Below are 17132 nucleotides of genomic sequence, written 5' to 3'. Positions count from 1 at the left end.
TTGGAAGAACATTATTTTTCACCGGTCACTCATTTCTTATGACTTCAAATCATACTGTTAAATGCCAGCTAAACAAAGACTAATAGGGGAATATCAGTGGTGGTATTACCACATAAGAAAAATACTCTATCGTGACAATTAGAATTGAGAATAGAAATGGGAAAGTATGTTATTATTAATCATTCTTGTGACATTCTTCATGTTTTGTAGTACATGTAACTTATATGTGTTCACACTATATGTACTATGTTTATTTAAAGTTTTCGTCATAAAATTAATAAGAGCATGGTTTATTATCCCAAAGCACTTATTTTCTGTGCGTTTTCAAGTCAGTGTCCCAGATCCCCTAAAAGTGCTAAAACAAAGTTGATAAATACAAACTAGAAAACTTACACTGCATGCACATTTTTTGTGTCATAGATACAAATGATAAATACTGATGCCAAAAAGCCAATCATTTTCCTTTTGTTTAATTTCATGTTACATGCAAAACTGATGTTGTACTATTATACCACTGTCCCAGGTTAGGGGAGGGTTGGGATCCCGCTAACATGTTTAACCCCGCCACATTTTTTATGTCTGTGCCTGTCCCAAGTCAGGAGCCTGTAATTCAGTGGTTGTCGTTTGTTAATGTGTTACATATTTTTTTTTCGTTCATTGTTTATATAAATAAGGCCGTTTAGTTTTCTGATTTTAATTGTTTTACATTGTCATATCGGGCCTTTTATAGCTGACTATGCGGCATAGACTTTGCTCATTGTTGAAGGCAGTATGGTAACCTTTAGTTGTTAATGTCTGTGTCATTTTGTCTTATTGGCAATCATACCACATCTTCCTTTTGTATACTTAAATAATATTGAGTGCCTAACAACATTTTTGTTGTATTAGTCGTAAAACTATTCCATTGTGAAATGGCAGCCAACAGATAGTGTGAAAATGGAAGGAAAACAAAACATTTTTTGACACCAAATATCAATTCATGACATCATATTCTACCTTTATATATTATAATTGTCTTTATAGCTCACCTGGCCCAAAGGGCCAAGTCAGCTTTTCTCATCACTTTGAGTCTGTCGTCTGTTAACTTTTACAAAAAATCTTTTCCTCTGAAACTACTGGGCCAAATTAAACCAAACTTGGTTACAATCATCATTAGGGTATCTAGTTTAAAAAATGTGTCCGGTGACCCGGCCGACCAACCAAGATGGCTGCCATGGCTAAAAATAGAACATAGGGGTAAACTGCAGTTTTTGGCTTATATCTCAAAAACCAAAGCATTTACAGCAAATCTGCTAAGGGGGTAAAATTGTTAATCAGGTCAAGATCTATCTGCCCTGAAATTTTCAGATGAATTGGACAACCCGTTGTTAGGTTGCTGCCCCTGAATTGGTAATTTTAAGGAAATTTTGCCGTTTTTGGTCATATCTTGAATATTATTATAGATAGAGATAAACTGTAATCAGTAATAATGTTCAGCAAAGTAAGATTTACAAATAAGTCAAATGACCAAAATGATTAGTTGATCCCGTAAGGAGTTATTGCCCTTTATAGTCAATTTTTAACCATTTTTCGTAAATCTTAGTTATCTTTTACAAAAATCTTCTCCTCTGAAACTACTGTGCCAAATTAAACCAAACTTGGCTACAGTCATCATTAGGGTATTTAATTTATAAAATGTGTCCTGTGACTTGGCCAACCAACCAAGATGGCCGCCATGGCCAAAAATAGAACATAGGGGTAAAATGCAGTTTTTGGCTTATATCTCAAAACCAAAGCATTTACAGCAAATGTGACACGGGGGTAAAATTGTTAATCAGGTCAAGATCTACATGCCCTGAAATTTTCAGATGATTCAGACAAACCATTGTTAGGTTGCTGCCCCTGAATTGGTAATTTTAAGGAAATTTTGCTGCTTTTGGTTATTACTTTGAATATTATTATATATATATATAAAGATAAACTGTAAATAGCAATAATGTATGGCAAAGTAAGACATTAAAATAAGTCAACATGACCAAAATGGTCAATTGACCCCCTAAGGAGTTATTGCCCTTTATAGTCATTTTTAACAATTTTCATAAAATTTGTAAATTTTTAATAACTTTTTCCACTGTAACTACTTGGCCAAGTTTATTATAGATGGAGATAATTGTAAGCAGCAAGAATGTTCAGTAAAGAAAGATCTACAAACACATCACCATCACCAAAACACAATTTTGTCATGAATCCATCTGTGTCCTTTGTTTAATATTCACATAGACCAAGGTGAGCGACACAGGCTCTTTAGAGCCTCTAGTTTTATAAGTTGTTAGTGGCTTTGAACTAGCTGTCAGTAACTGCGAGTACTCTCAGATCTGTACTCAGTATCTTTTTGTTGGTTGGATGTATAAGTACCCAGCCACGTCCACTTGTATTTGTAGTATTTGTATTTTTATCCATCTGATCAGTTAAGTCTCTCAGGAGCATGTAATTCAGTGTTTGTCATGATTATGTGTGACATGTTTGTTTTTCGTTCATTTTTTGGTAAATAATTTAGACCGTTAGTTTTCTCTTTTGAATTGTTTTACATTGTCATTTGGGGGCCTTTTTTATAGCTGACTGTGCGGTATGCATGGTACGGGCTTTGCATTTGTGTGTCATTTGGTCTCTAGAGTTGCCTCATTGGCAATCATACCACATCTTCTTTTTTTATATTTTTTAAAATTATTTGATAATTGATCAGTAGTTTGACCATGTTCACTCCTCTTTCAGCACTTTTGGATATTTTGTTATGGTCAGGTTTTATTATTGGAGGAAAGTGGAGTGTTCAGAGAGAAAAATTTGACCTTCAACAGGAAAACTGACAATCCAAGTCAATTTAGACATGTTAGATTATAGTCCAGCACATCTGCCACGTTTAAGGTTCAAACTTACAACCTCATTGTTGACAGGCTAGTAATACAGTACTTGAAATATTTGGACCACTTATCCACTGAGGCCCTTTTTTTTAATTCTAAGAACTTTGAATGTTTACATATTTTGGTATTATTCTTGAAAATTGAGGCCAACAATGAATTGTTACACCAAAAAATTAGGTAGAATTTCAAGTCATACTTAAGAAGCAAATTTAAAAACTGAAAAAGGCAGCCAACAGATAGTTTTAAAACTCAGAACCAACTAGATATCATTGAGATGGGAGCCATCTCTGTGGGCCCCGCTGTGAATAATGTGCATTAAAAAATTGTATCTTTACCATAGGACATGGGTTTGTCAACTGAAATCAAAGTTTTTGACCTTGACCTTTGACCTAGGAAGTTGTAAATAAATTATGACACACCCTTTGGTGTTGGTTTATAAACATGTCAAGTATAAACTTTGAAATGATAACGGTTCTCAAGATATAGAGCGGACACGATCTTTACCATAGGACATGGGGTTGTCAACTGAAACCAAAGTTTTTGACCTTGACCTTTGACCTAGGAAGTTGCACATAAATTATGACACACCCTTTGGTGTTGGTTTATATACATGTCAAGTATAAACTTTGAAATGATAACGGTTCTCAAGATATAGAGCGGACACAATCTTTACCATAGGACATGGGGTTGTCAACTGAAACCAAAGTTTTTGACCTTGAACTTTGCCCTAGGCAGTCGTTCATAAATTATGACACACCCTCTGGTGTTGGTTCATATACATGTCAAGTATAAACTTTGAAATCATAACGGTTCTCAAGATATAGAGCGGACACGATCTTCACCACAGGACACAGGGTTGTCAACTGAAACCAAAGTTTTTGACCTTGACCTTTGACCTAGGAAGTTTTACATACATCATGACACACCCTCTGGTGTTGGTTAAAATGGATGTCAAGTATAAACTTTGAAATCATAACGGTTTTTAAGATATAGAGCGGACACAAAGTTAAAGTGTTACGGACGGACGGACAGACGGACGGACGGACAGACTGATCACTATAGGGCGACCCGCCTTAGTCGGCGGGGCCCTAATTAAGAATAGCACAGTATACTTGTTTATCAATTTAATGGTAGCTTGAAAGATGTTCCTTAAAATTTTGCATTTATAATATAAACTGTCTACATATAACAAATCATGACAATGTATAATGTACAACAATTGAACAAGCTTGTATATATTTTTGAGCAATACTTTTGGAATAATTGCATTTAAAAAAGTTTATAGATGGACAGACAAAGTGAAAAGTATATAGCGATTTATCCTCGATACTTGCCCTTATCAATCCACACATATGTATTTTCCAGTTATATGAACTAAAGATGCTGAGTTAAACGATTAAGTAATGTTCCAATGTCCTACATCAATAAACTTACCAAGTATATGTTTAGGAATAACTTCATCATGATTCATCTGAATATCTAAAAAAATAAAAAACAACAAATTATGTACATGGTACTCTCAGATTTGAACTTGTTGTCTTTTGTGCTTTGTATCAATCTGGTGAGTTAATAGAAATGAGATGATAAGCCCTTTTAACTGATGTCTATAGTTTGTTCTTGTTTTGTACTGTTACATCACTGTCCCAATTTAGGGGAGGGTTTAAACACCGGTACACATGTTTAACCTCGCCACATTATGTATGTTCATGCCCCAAGTCAGGAGCCTGTAATTCAGTGATTGTCATTTTTTGCTGTGTATCATCATGATCATATTTCATACATAAATCAGGCTGGTAGCTGTCTTGTTATAATTGTTTCACATTTGTCATTTTAGTGCCTTTAATAGCTTACTTTGAGGTATGGATTTTGCTCATTGTTGAAGACCGTATGGTGACCTATATTTGCTTACTTTGATATCATTTGGTCTCTGGCAGAAATTTTTCTCATTGGCCATCTTACCACATATACTTGTTTTCCTACCAACAGTTATAAATAAGTTTTTCCTTACACCAAAAATACATGGCCTAATACTAAACAGAGAGCACTGAAATGTCTTACCTAGGATGTAATTTGAAAAAAAGGCAGGATGACAATTTATGTAAAAAAAAGTCAGGTTAAACTAATAAAAAAAAGGCAGGATCGAATACAGTGAAAAATAAAAAGGCAGGACAAAGATCAAAATTAAGAAAAAAAAAATGCAGGACAACATTTTTCATCCTAGCCCTTCCATTTAACAAGAGGCTGTCACAACGACAGCAAACAGGATTTATTAACATTTATTTGTGTCCTGGCAATATCACAAGAACCATAACTGATGAATGCTGAAAGTGAAAATCGTCAATATCAAATTTGACCTCCATTTTGTAGTCAGTATCAACATATTAAAATTTGAAAAGCTTAGATTGAATGGTTCATTAGTAAATGCAACAACGTGAATGGAAACACCATTTTATGATCTTTCAAGAACCATAACTCCTGAACGGTAAAAGTTAAAATCATCATTATTGAACTTGACCTCTATTTTGTCATCAGTAACAACATATAAAAATTTCAAAAGCTTTGGTTGAATGGTTCATGAGAAAATGCATGGACACGACTGGAAACACCATTTTTCAATCTTTCAAGGACCATAACTCCTGAACGGTAAAAGTCAAAATCGTCATTATTGAACTTGACCTCCATTTTGTCATCAGTAACAATGCATTAAAATTTGGGAAGCTTTGGTAGAACAGTTCATGCGTAAATGCACGGACACGACTGGAAACACATTTTTCAATCTTTCAAGAACCATAACTCCTGAACGGTAAAAGTCAAATCGTCATTATTGACCTTGACCTTCATTTTGTCATCAGTAACAATGCATTAAAATTTGGGAAGCTTTGGTAGAACAGTTCATGCGTAAATGCACGGACACGACTGGAAACTCCATTTTTCAATCTTTCAAGAACCATAACTCCTGAACGGTAAAAGTCAAAATCACCATTATTGAACTTGACCTTCATTTAGTTGTCAGTAACAACATATTAAAATTTTAAAAGCTTTGGTTGAACGGTTCATGAGTTAATGCACGGACAACATTTGATTGCCGCCCGGCTGCCCGACAGCCCGACCGCCCAGCCGCCCGCCGTACATCCCCAAATCAATAACCAACATTTTTGTCACAAAAATCCGGTTAAAAATCAAATGGTAGCTCCCTTAGGCCGATAGTTTTTTTCGTTTGAATTGATTTACATTTGTCATTTCAGGACCTTCTATAGCTGACTATGATATGGGATTTGCTGATTGTTGAAGGCCGTACCGTGAACTATAGTTGTTAATTTCTTTGTCATTTGGTCTCTTGTGAAGAGTTGTCTCATTGGCAATCGGTTGCCGGAAAGAGCATACCTAAGTCTCGCTTTTTGACTCCATTAAGGCACGACAAAATCTGATTATTAAAGTGAATTTTTTCCAAGGACCATAATTACACTGCACAAAATCATCAGACCTGATCAAAATTCGAACTTGATCTGTAACTTGTCATGATAAAACTATATATACCAATTATCAAATAAATATCTTTAAGCACTATGAAAAAAGTGTGGAAAACTGATTTGACAAACTGACGGAAGGACAGACAGACAGACAGAGTGCAAACCTAAAGTCCTCTTCGACAATAGCTGTAGATAATCACACTAAGGGTAAAACTAGTACTGCTGCAAATGTTTGCACCTGTCCTAAGTCAGGAATCTGATGTACAGTAGTTGTCGTTTGTTTATGTAATTTATACGTGTTTCTCGTTTCTCGTTTTTTTATATAGATTAGACCATTGGTTTTCCCGGTCGAATGGTTTTACACTAGTAATTTTGGGGCCCTTTATAGCTTGTTGTTCGGTGTGAGCCAAGGCTCGATGTTGAAGGCCGTACATTGACCTATAATGGTTAAATTTTTTTCTTTTTTTTTTTAGATTGTTATTTGGATGGAGAGTTGTCTCACTGGCACTCACACATCTTCCTATATCTATAAGACAATCAACATCAATTTGAAAAAATATACATCTTTCCGTCTTGCCTGAAGTTCAGTGAACTATATTATATATATGGTTACCTTTTTTCTCTTGTCTGTCTTTGAGTTTCTTCATTCCTGAAACAAGACAAACTGTCTAGGTGTTTCATACTAGTCTAAATATTTCTATAACTGAAACCCAACATTGTACAACATAATTTTGTCATAAAGGTAAAGAAAAAACAATATTTATATTTCAAGTCATTTGTTTATCAATAATTTTACAAAATTGAAGAATTAACAAATTGAACACAACTGACGAAAATGTTAAAAGAATTAATAAATTACTGTTAGCAGTTAAGGTACTAGTAGATGGGGTGTCTAAATATTGGCCAATAGATTTTTCTTAATCTTCTGTAAGACTTCTTTTTCAATGAACTTTCAAAATTTAGTATAAAAACTGGAAGTTTGGGACCATATTTTGTTGTTAAAATACATTGAAATTTACGAAATCACAGTTATTTTACTAGTGTAATATTAGGGCAACTTAATTCTTTTCATTGAGGAAACAACAAACAATAGATTTTTTTTAAATTCAATGAGGTGATTGCTTTTCAAAATACCTTCGAAATATCAAATAAAATAAGGGGGTCACAAGCCTTATTTTCTTGGAAATAAAACCAAGTGAATGTGTGAGCTACTGGTCACTAATGATACCCCTGCCCTGCTAACAGTATAAGGTAAACAGAAGTTGTTGAGTGATCAATCTGAAAACACATCACACGGTATAGCTGACTCATATAAACCTTGAAACCAAATTTCAGAAATCCTTGTTATGTAGTTCCTTAGAAAGATGCGACGAAAAATATTCAAAGGACGGACAGACGGACTGACAGATGGACGGATGGACAGACGAAGGACGGACGGACAGACAGAGGTAAAACAGTTTACCCCGAAATTTTTAAAGCAGGGGTATAAAAACATAACTTGTCCTTTCAAATTCAATATAATTATTTGTCCTTGATTTCAAACGGACTTTCCAGAAAATTTAAATACAAGAGTGCACACGCTGAAATGTCTCACCTTCTTTACTAACCATTGATTTTATGTTGATAGTCCTAAATATAAAGCTCAACTACAACTATCATATAAACTTAATAAGATCCCAGAAAATGAGGTCAAGGTCAGATAAACCAAACTGGAAATACATGTACACCTTGCAATCATTCCATACACCAAATATGCCTCAGTATCACTGAACTAGTATATATTTGTTTAGGGGCCAGCTGAAGGACGCCTCCTGGTGCGGGAATTACTCGCTACATTGAAGACCTATTGGTGACCTTCTGCTGTTGTGTTTTTTTCTATGGTCGGGTTGTTGTCTCTTTGACACATTCTCCATTTCCATTCTCAATTTTATTTAAATATAGTTGACTTATCGCACAGAGTATCTTAAGAAACAAACTTAACAAGGAAAACATTGATCAATGAACCATGAAAATGAGGTCAATGTCAGATGTACCCTGCCAGACAGACATGTACACCTTACAATCATTACATGCTTTAAATATAGTTGACCTATTGCATACAGTATCCAAGAAACAAACTTAACCAGGAAAACTTAAGATTGACCAATGAACCAGGAAAATGAGGTTATGGTCAGATGATAATTTCCAGACAGACATATATACACCTTTTAATCATTCCATACCCCATATATAGAGTTGATCTATTGCTTAAAGTACAGGAAAAACAGACCAAAAAACAAAAAATTAACATTGAGCAATGAAACGTAAAAATGAGGTCGAGGTCAAATAAACATGCCAAACTGACATGTACATCGTAAAATATGTTCATTCACCAAATATACATGATATAGTTGACCTATTGTATACATGGTATACAGTGTTAGAAAAACAGATCAAAACACAAAAACTTAACTTCAACCACTGAACCATGAAAATGAGGTCAAGGTCAGATCACACCTGCCAGTTGGACATGTACACCTTACAATCATTACATACACCAAACATAGTAGACCTATTGCATACAGTTTAAGAAAAACAGACAAAACACAAGAACCTAACTATAACCACTGAACCATGAAAATAAAGTCAAGGTCAGATAACACCTGCCAGTTGGACATGTACACCTTACAATCATTCCATACACCAAATATAGTAGACCTATTGCTTATAGTATCTGAGAAATGGACTTGACCACGAAAACTTAACCTTGTTCACTGATCCATTCAATGAGGTCAAGGTCAAGTGAAAACTGTCTGACAGGCATGATGAAGACCTTGCAAGGAATGCACATACAACATGTACCAAATATGGTTATACTATTACTCATATTAAGAGAGAAATTAAGAATACTAAAATTCTTAACTTTTTTTTCCAGTAGTCACTGAACCATGACAATGAGGTCAATGACAATGGACATATGACAGACGGAAACTTCGTAACATAAGGCGTCTATATACAAAGTAGGAAGGATCCAGGTCTTCACTTTCTGAAATATTAAGCTTTTAAGAAGTTAGCTAACGCCACTGCCGCCGGATCACTATCCCTATTTCAAGCTTTATGCAACAGAAGTTGCAGACTCAACAATAATTAAAAAACAGTTTTTTAATAGTTCCTCTCTTTTCTGATTTAGCAATATGTTTGTTTCCAACACTAAATCATTCCTCTTACAGTTAATTAAACATATATATTGATGAAAACGTGTCTTTTTTTCGTTGAATTGTATACTTTATTTTTTTTTAGCATATTATGTGTCCAATTAATATATTGGGACTGCCTGAGAGGGGGGCCCACTCCAGTCACGCTTAAGTAATTCTCTAAATAATCAACCAATTTTTTCTCCCAAAAGGGGGAGTAGGGGCTGGTCCCCTCCCCCCTTAAATTTCACCTCTGAATAGATACACTCAATATGCTCTGATGTATAAGAAAATGGGCAGATTTTTATAATTGTTTTATAATTATGTAAAATTGATAATATATATTGGAATCATCGAAGTAAATCAGGTACAATATTAATTTCAGAATCTGCTATAATTACCTATTTGACACAATTGTATTTCTTGATCTGACAATTCTGTCTTATCCATATCAGTAGCAACATCATGGTATTCTCCGTGTCGTACAGCTTCAAGAAGGTTTTTGTATGCATCTCCACCTTTGCGAATCAATTTGTTGTATAAAAGTCTATTACTTTCCTGTTGAGTGAGTGAAGAATTACAAATTTCCTCTTTTTCTTCAGTACTTAACACATCAGACTGATACAGGTGGTCAGCTATGTCTGTTTTGGAGTCAACACCATGGACAAACATCATGTAATTCTTTTGTAGTTTAACTTTGTGTTTATCTAAAACTGAAATATAAAAAAGGTATGAATGAAATATACTCTTCCTCTTTCACACACATATTTTTTCTCACTATGATTGGCTGTTTTGTTAAAGTTACTACATTAAATATTAATTGCAGGAGTATTTTTTCTTTGTTGAAAATAACAGGTGCTGATCCAGCTATTCTTAAAAGGGTTTTCCTAACCCAGGAATAAAAGGGGGTTCCAACTATATGTTCTCATACCAATGCATTGATTGTTAAAATAGGGGGGGTTCCAACACCATGGCAAACTAGACAAGCTAGAGGAGTCCGACAACACCATGGCCAACTAGAGGAGTCTGACAACATCATGGCCAACTAGAGGAGTCTGACATCACCATGGCCAATAAGAGGAGTTTGACAACACCATGGCCAATTAGAGGAGTCTGACAACACCATTGCAAATTAGAGGAGTCTGACAACACCATGGCCAATTAGAGGAGTCTGACAACACCATGGCCAATTGGAGGAGTCTGATAACACCATGGCCAATTAGAGGAGTCTGGCAACACCATGGCCAATTAGTGGAGTCTGACAACACCATGGACAATTAAAAGAGTCTGACAACACCATGGCCAATTAGAGGAGTCTGACAACACCATGGCCAATTAGAGGAGTCTGACAACACCATGGACAATTAAAGGAGTCTGACAACACCATGGCCAATTAGAGGAGTCTGACAACACCATGGCTAATTAGAGGAGTCTGACAACACCATGGCCAACTAGAGGAGTCAGAGCTCAGACATAAATAAATCATGTAAGCTAGTCTGAATCTGCTTTTGACTCATTATGCTTATAGAGGTCTAAATTTGCAAGTTTTAGGATTTGTCTCCCTTTAATACAAGACAAACTATGACTACAATAAGTCACATATTGTTAAGCAAGAAATAATTAACCAGAATCAAGAAGTTGCAAATATCGACTCCTACAAGTCCATAAGTTATCAAAATTGGTTAACTTCAAGACCCATGCATATTTATAAAGAGGTCATGCATCTAAATCAAATAATGACAAAATTCAAAGAGAATGATTTGTCTTCTAAAGAAAAATATGAATGAGAGTCTAAAAAATCGGAGATAATGTTAATTAACCTTACAATGCAACCACCTGGAACCACACTTAATGAGGTAAAACATCTGTGTTTAGTGAGGATGTTCAATTAATTAGATAATTAAATATAGATAGCTCAAGTCCTTGTGAACTATCAGACAGGTTTTTGCTGTCATATGTGGTGTACTTTGGCCTCCAAGTAAAATTAAGTTTTTTCATCAACATAAATAGAGCTTAACAAGTCTGTTACTTTCTGACTTAGATAAGTCTAAAATTGAACACTTTAAGTCAAAAACAAAAATCGACTTGTTTATGTCTGAGCTCTGACTGATAACTCAGAAGTGTAAAATCTAAAATTTATAAAAATTGAAAGGGAGCTTAATCTAAAATTTATAAAAATCAAACGTGAGCTGCCATGTGAATAGATATAAACAATTGACCAAAGTTTCTTGCAAATTGGTGAAAGCATTTTATGAGCTATTTTCCGAAAACTGGAAAATCCAACCTTTATTTATGAATAAAACCCCAGAACTCAGAAAAGTAAAATCTAAATTTTATAAAAAATGAAAGGGAGCTCACATACATAGATATGAACAATTCATCAAAGTTTTATGCAAATTGGTTGAAGCGTTTTTGAGTTAATGTCCGACATGTTGACGACGGACGGACGGACGGACGGACGGACGGACAGAAGTATTATACCATAATACGTCCTGTAAACGGGCGTAAGCCAATGCTCTGTGTTGAAGGCCGTACTGTGACCAATAATTGATGGATGGATGGAGCGTAGTCTCATTGGCACTCATACCACATCTTCTTATTTATATAAATATAAATAGATATAGATAGCTTCTCAGCAACCACATTTTATTTTCTAGCTCTGTTTGATTTCATATTATTGCTTAAAAAAATATGCTAAGGCCAACCTTAAAAATATGTTTGTTTGCAGTTTTCCGACTGTACCTTCAGACTGAAGGGTCGGTAGGTAGGAAAAATATTTTATTTTATCAGCCAAAATACAGTTTAAACAAGCAGTTACACTAAACCAAGTTTCTTGTGAAGAAAAAAAAACATTTTAAAACAACAAACACTGGACATGCTGAAAACCAACATCATATGAACAGGCATTTTCAGATAAAAAAACTTAATAACCAAAACTGAAACTTTAACATAGTGTTATTATCCAATTTATGACATTAAATATGGTATAATTATTAAATACTGGAACACTTATAAACAAGGAATGTCATTATGACTAGAACTGTTTTAAAGAAATATATTCAGACATGTATGCTTCTTGACTAGAATGTTTTCATGAGTAGAGTATTTTCATCAGAAAAATGTAGATATTAAAGATTTATAAGACAATGTATTAAAGATTGTATTTTTAATAAAAAGAAATAACCATTGAATCTTCCTCAATTGAAAACTAGAGGCTCTAAAGAGCCTGTGTCGCTCACCTTGGTATATGTGAATATTAAACAAAGGAAGCAGATGGATTCATGACAAAATTGTGTTTTGGTGATGGTGATGTGTTTGTACATCTTACTTTACTGAACATTCTTGCTGCTTACAATTATCTCTATCTATAATGATCTTGGCCCAGTATTTTCAGTGGAAAATGTTAGTAAAAATTTACAAATTTTATGAAAATTGTTAAAAATTGACTATAAAGGACAATAACTCCTTAGAGGGTTAACTGACCATTTTGGTCATGTTGACTTTTTTTTTAGGTTTTACTTTGCTGTACATTATTGCTGTTTACAGTTTATCTCTATCTATAATAATATTCAAGATAATAACAAAAAACGTCAAAATTTCCTTAAAATCACCAATTTAGGGGCAGCAACCCAACAACCGGTTGTCGGATCCATCTGAAAATTTCAGGGCAGATAGATCTTGACATGATAAACAATTTCACTCCGTCAGATTTGCTCTAAATGCTTCGGTTTTTGAGTTATAAGCCAAAAACTGCATTTTACCCCTATGTTCTATTTTTAGCCGTGGCGGCCATCTTGGTTGGATGGCGGGGTCACCGAACACATTTTTTAAACTACATACACCAAAGATGATTGTGGCCAAGTTTGGATTAATTTAGCCCAATAGTTTCAGAGAAGAAGATTTTTGTAAAAGATTACTAAGATTTAGGAAAAATGGTTAAAAATTGACTATAAAGGGCAATAACTCCTTAAGGGGTCAACTGACCATTTCGGTCATGTTGACTTATTTGTAAATCTGACTTTGCTGAACATTATTGCTGTCTACAGTTTATCTCTATCTATAATAATATTCAAGATAATAACCAAAAACAGCAAAATTTCCATAAAATTACCAATTCAGGGGCAGCAACCCATCAACGGGTTGTCCGATTCATCTGAAAATTTCTGGACAGATAGATCTTGACCTGATAAACAATTTTACCCCATGTCAGATTTGCTCTAAATGCTTTGGTTTTTGAGTTATAAGCCAAAAACTGCATTTTACCCCTATGTTCTAATTTTAGCCATGGCGGCCATCTTGGTTGGTTGGCCGGGTCACCAGACACATTTTTTAAACTAGATACCCCAATGATGATTGTGGACAAGTTTGATTGAATTTGGCCTAGTAGTTTCAGAGGAGAAGATTTTTGTAAATTTATGTTAACGACGACGACGGACGCAGGACGACGATGGACGCAAAGTGATGGGAAAAGCTCACTTGGCCCTTCGGGCCAGGTGAGCTTAAAAAGGCAACTTGAAAAAAAAGTATTAAGACATTCGACTGTTTTCATATTTCTAACAATATTTAATTATATGTGATAAGGTTATATTTTTGCCAGGCTTTAATGAAAACCAAAGAAATCTAAAGTATGGGGTGAAATCCATATAGCACCCCATTAAAAGTAAATGGTCTGTACTGAAATGTTTTTAATGCATAAAAAAAATTGGCAGCATAGCTCCTAAGGACATGTTTTAATTGAATTCACACAGGCCACACAGTTTGGGTATATTTAATATTGTAAGAAAGAGAATAATTGCAATGAGTGGGGCAGCACCCCCCCCCCCCCCCCCCCTTATCCTAAAGGAGCATACTCATTGCAATCGATTTAATATAGAGAGAGTATATTTATTTTTCAAGCTAACCATTCATTTTCTCTACATCTTTGTGTAGTTAGGGTTGCTTTTTATTGATTTGGAATGATCTATATCCATTAACATTTCAAATGAGCCCTTCCTCCGTACAGGTGTGTTTACAGATATCCATGAAGATTTAAGTCACGGAGGAGTGGTTTCATCTTTGTCGTCTTCACAACGATTTGTAGAAAATATGCCATACTTCAAGCTGCTGTCGAATTATTTAACCACTGAAATTGGTTCCATAAAGTCAGGCTCCACAGATTCTGTACCCGATTTGTTTGAGACAGAATGGTTATCGTGTCAGTATAACATGTGCCTGAATCTGTATAAACAGTTTACTAATAAACTTTTTTGTTTGTTATTTGTCTTAAAATTGACACTAGACGACAGCATAAAGTACTCCTCCGTGACTTCATGGATACCTGTAAACAATTTCCATGTGCTTTATCATTAAATGGTCACATGAACGCTTGAAGGGAAGCTAAGAAAAACCGAACTTGAAATGCGTAATTGACCCAGACTTTAAATCATTTCCGGAAAGGACCCAAAGTTCCCGATCGCGTCAATAGAAGTATTAAAAAAAAATTCTTCAAATTTAAAGCAATAAAATTTTCACAGTCGAGAGGATTTTCAAGTGTCGGTTGGTAAACTGCAAACAAACAATATTTTAATTTAAGCCTTACAATGATCTACTACAAGTAGTTCCTATCAAACTAACTTAAGCAGAAACGTATCATTGAAAATTGCTAGTTTATTCAAAGTTGCTGGACCATGACCTAGGGGTCAGGGCCTCGAAACAGTCATCAAATTGATGTGTACTGATAGCAATGCCACTTTATATTAAATATTAATGTCTATCACAAGTTCCTATTAAACTAACTTAAGCAGAAATCTTAAAACAATTGTTGACGCTATCATTGCTAAGCCGTCCCCGTAAAAGCAATCTCAGTCTCGCTTTCCACGACTTTAGTTTCAGGCGAGACAAAAACCTATAGTTTTAACTGCAAGTTAATAATTTGAATTTAGTGAACTAATTAAAAACAAGAGTTCAAACGCTGAAATGTCTCGTCTGCATTACTGACCATTGATTTTATGTTGAAAATCGCAAAGATATAGGTTTTACTAAAAGCATTACAGAAACTTAACATTTAAAAAAATCTATGACAATGCGGGGAAGTTCAGATAAATTGTAACAGACAGACATATATACACCTAACAATTCTTCCATACACCATGTACACCAAGTATAGCTGACCTATTGTTATTAGTATTTGAAAAACAGACCAAAACACAAAAACTTAACATTGACAATTGAACCATAAAAATGAGGTCAAGGTCAGATGATACCTTCCAGACAGACATGTTTAAGAACAGAGCCATCCTGAACCCCCTCCCGCTTCCTACTTTCTCCAAAAAAAATGTGTTAATGCTTTAAATCTTTAAAATTAATAATTTCATCATATAGATTTCAAAACAAATTGTTTTCTTAGTAGAACATTATTATTATAAATAGTTTTGATCACACATTGTTTTCTTAGTAGAAAGTTATTATTAAAAATAGTTTTGATCACAAATTATTTTCTTAGTAGAAATTTATTTTTATATGCTTTTGAATACCAATCAAAGGATTTTAATAAACTTAATCAAAGAAATAATTATCCAATTTTCAATTCTGCATACTAACTTGAAGAAGTATTCCAAACCAACTACATTTATAACCATGATAAAAAGGCTAAATTTTTGTTCCATGTTTCGTTAAGTTTCTCATCTAAAAATATATAAGCCCATAACTCATGTCCAGGCAATTACTGAAAACTGTTATATTACATTAAAATGTAATATTACACAAATCTGTAATATTATTGTTTTCTGTAATATAACATTTGTTTTAAGGAAGTAGGGGTTATCTCCCATTAGTTGGTACAAATTAATTTTTCATTACAGAAAAACAAATTTGTTTCTAGGTTTGTTTGTTTTTGTTCCTCCATATAGTGTAGTATATATATATTAAAGTAAAACAGCAACAACAAATATATCAAAATTATCAAATTGAATTTATTATGTTCATGAATGTCTTACTCAACATTGAAAGCTAACAACTGTTATAGTTTAATCTTCACCTTGTCTAGGAATTAAAGGTAAAACAATTATTCTTCTTGCATCTCCTAATGTACATTTTAAATTTATATAATAGTTGTCTATTGAAAGAACTGAACTGGAATAGCATTACGGTAGTGCTGTAAGTTTGATACAAAGGACCATTACAGTAATAGATTGAAGCTTTTACTAAGATAATAAAAATGGTGCTTATTGTAAAATTCCATTTCCATTCCAAGACAAGTTTTAAGGTTGGTCATTTCTTTGATCAATGTACAAGTGTTGTATACAAAATTAAACCCCATGACCTTTGAACCCTCAATGAATAAGAATAAGAATTTTTATTGGTTTTAAAATCCAAACACTATAGGATTGTTCTAAATAAACAAAAAAATAACAAACATATAAATAACTAAATGATAGATAGAAAACAATACAATAATGTAGCATTGAAAATAATAGAGATTATACAACATACCTCCTCTATGAAATTATCATTTTAAATATCTTGAAATATTACATTATAATGTTAGTCACCAATAGCACACAGTTCATATAAAAATGTATTGACAATTCTTACATTATACATTTCACTTATGC

At 34.0% G+C, this 17132-nt stretch overlaps 1 protein-coding gene across 1 annotated transcript in view; it reads right to left on the bottom strand.

Moving 5' to 3' along the window:
* LOC143074148 (uncharacterized) overlaps positions 1-17132 on the bottom strand; it is a 176698-nt gene that overhangs the window by 48306 nt on the left and 111260 nt on the right. The window contains exons 7-9 of the mRNA XM_076249696.1: positions 9942-10253; positions 6981-7016; positions 4332-4376 (exon numbers count right to left, since the gene is read on the bottom strand). Coding sequence (XP_076105811.1) covers positions 4332-4376; positions 6981-7016; positions 9942-10253 — 393 coding nt within the window. The remainder of the gene's footprint in view (positions 1-4331; positions 4377-6980; positions 7017-9941; positions 10254-17132) is intronic.

Source organism: Mytilus galloprovincialis, chromosome 5 (assembly GCF_965363235.1).
Source record: "Mytilus galloprovincialis chromosome 5, xbMytGall1.hap1.1, whole genome shotgun sequence".
Classification (NCBI taxonomy): Eukaryota; Metazoa; Mollusca; class Bivalvia; order Mytilida; family Mytilidae; genus Mytilus; species Mytilus galloprovincialis.
Note: the sequence above shows the minus strand (reverse complement) of the source record. Positions and strands in the feature narration are given on the sequence as shown.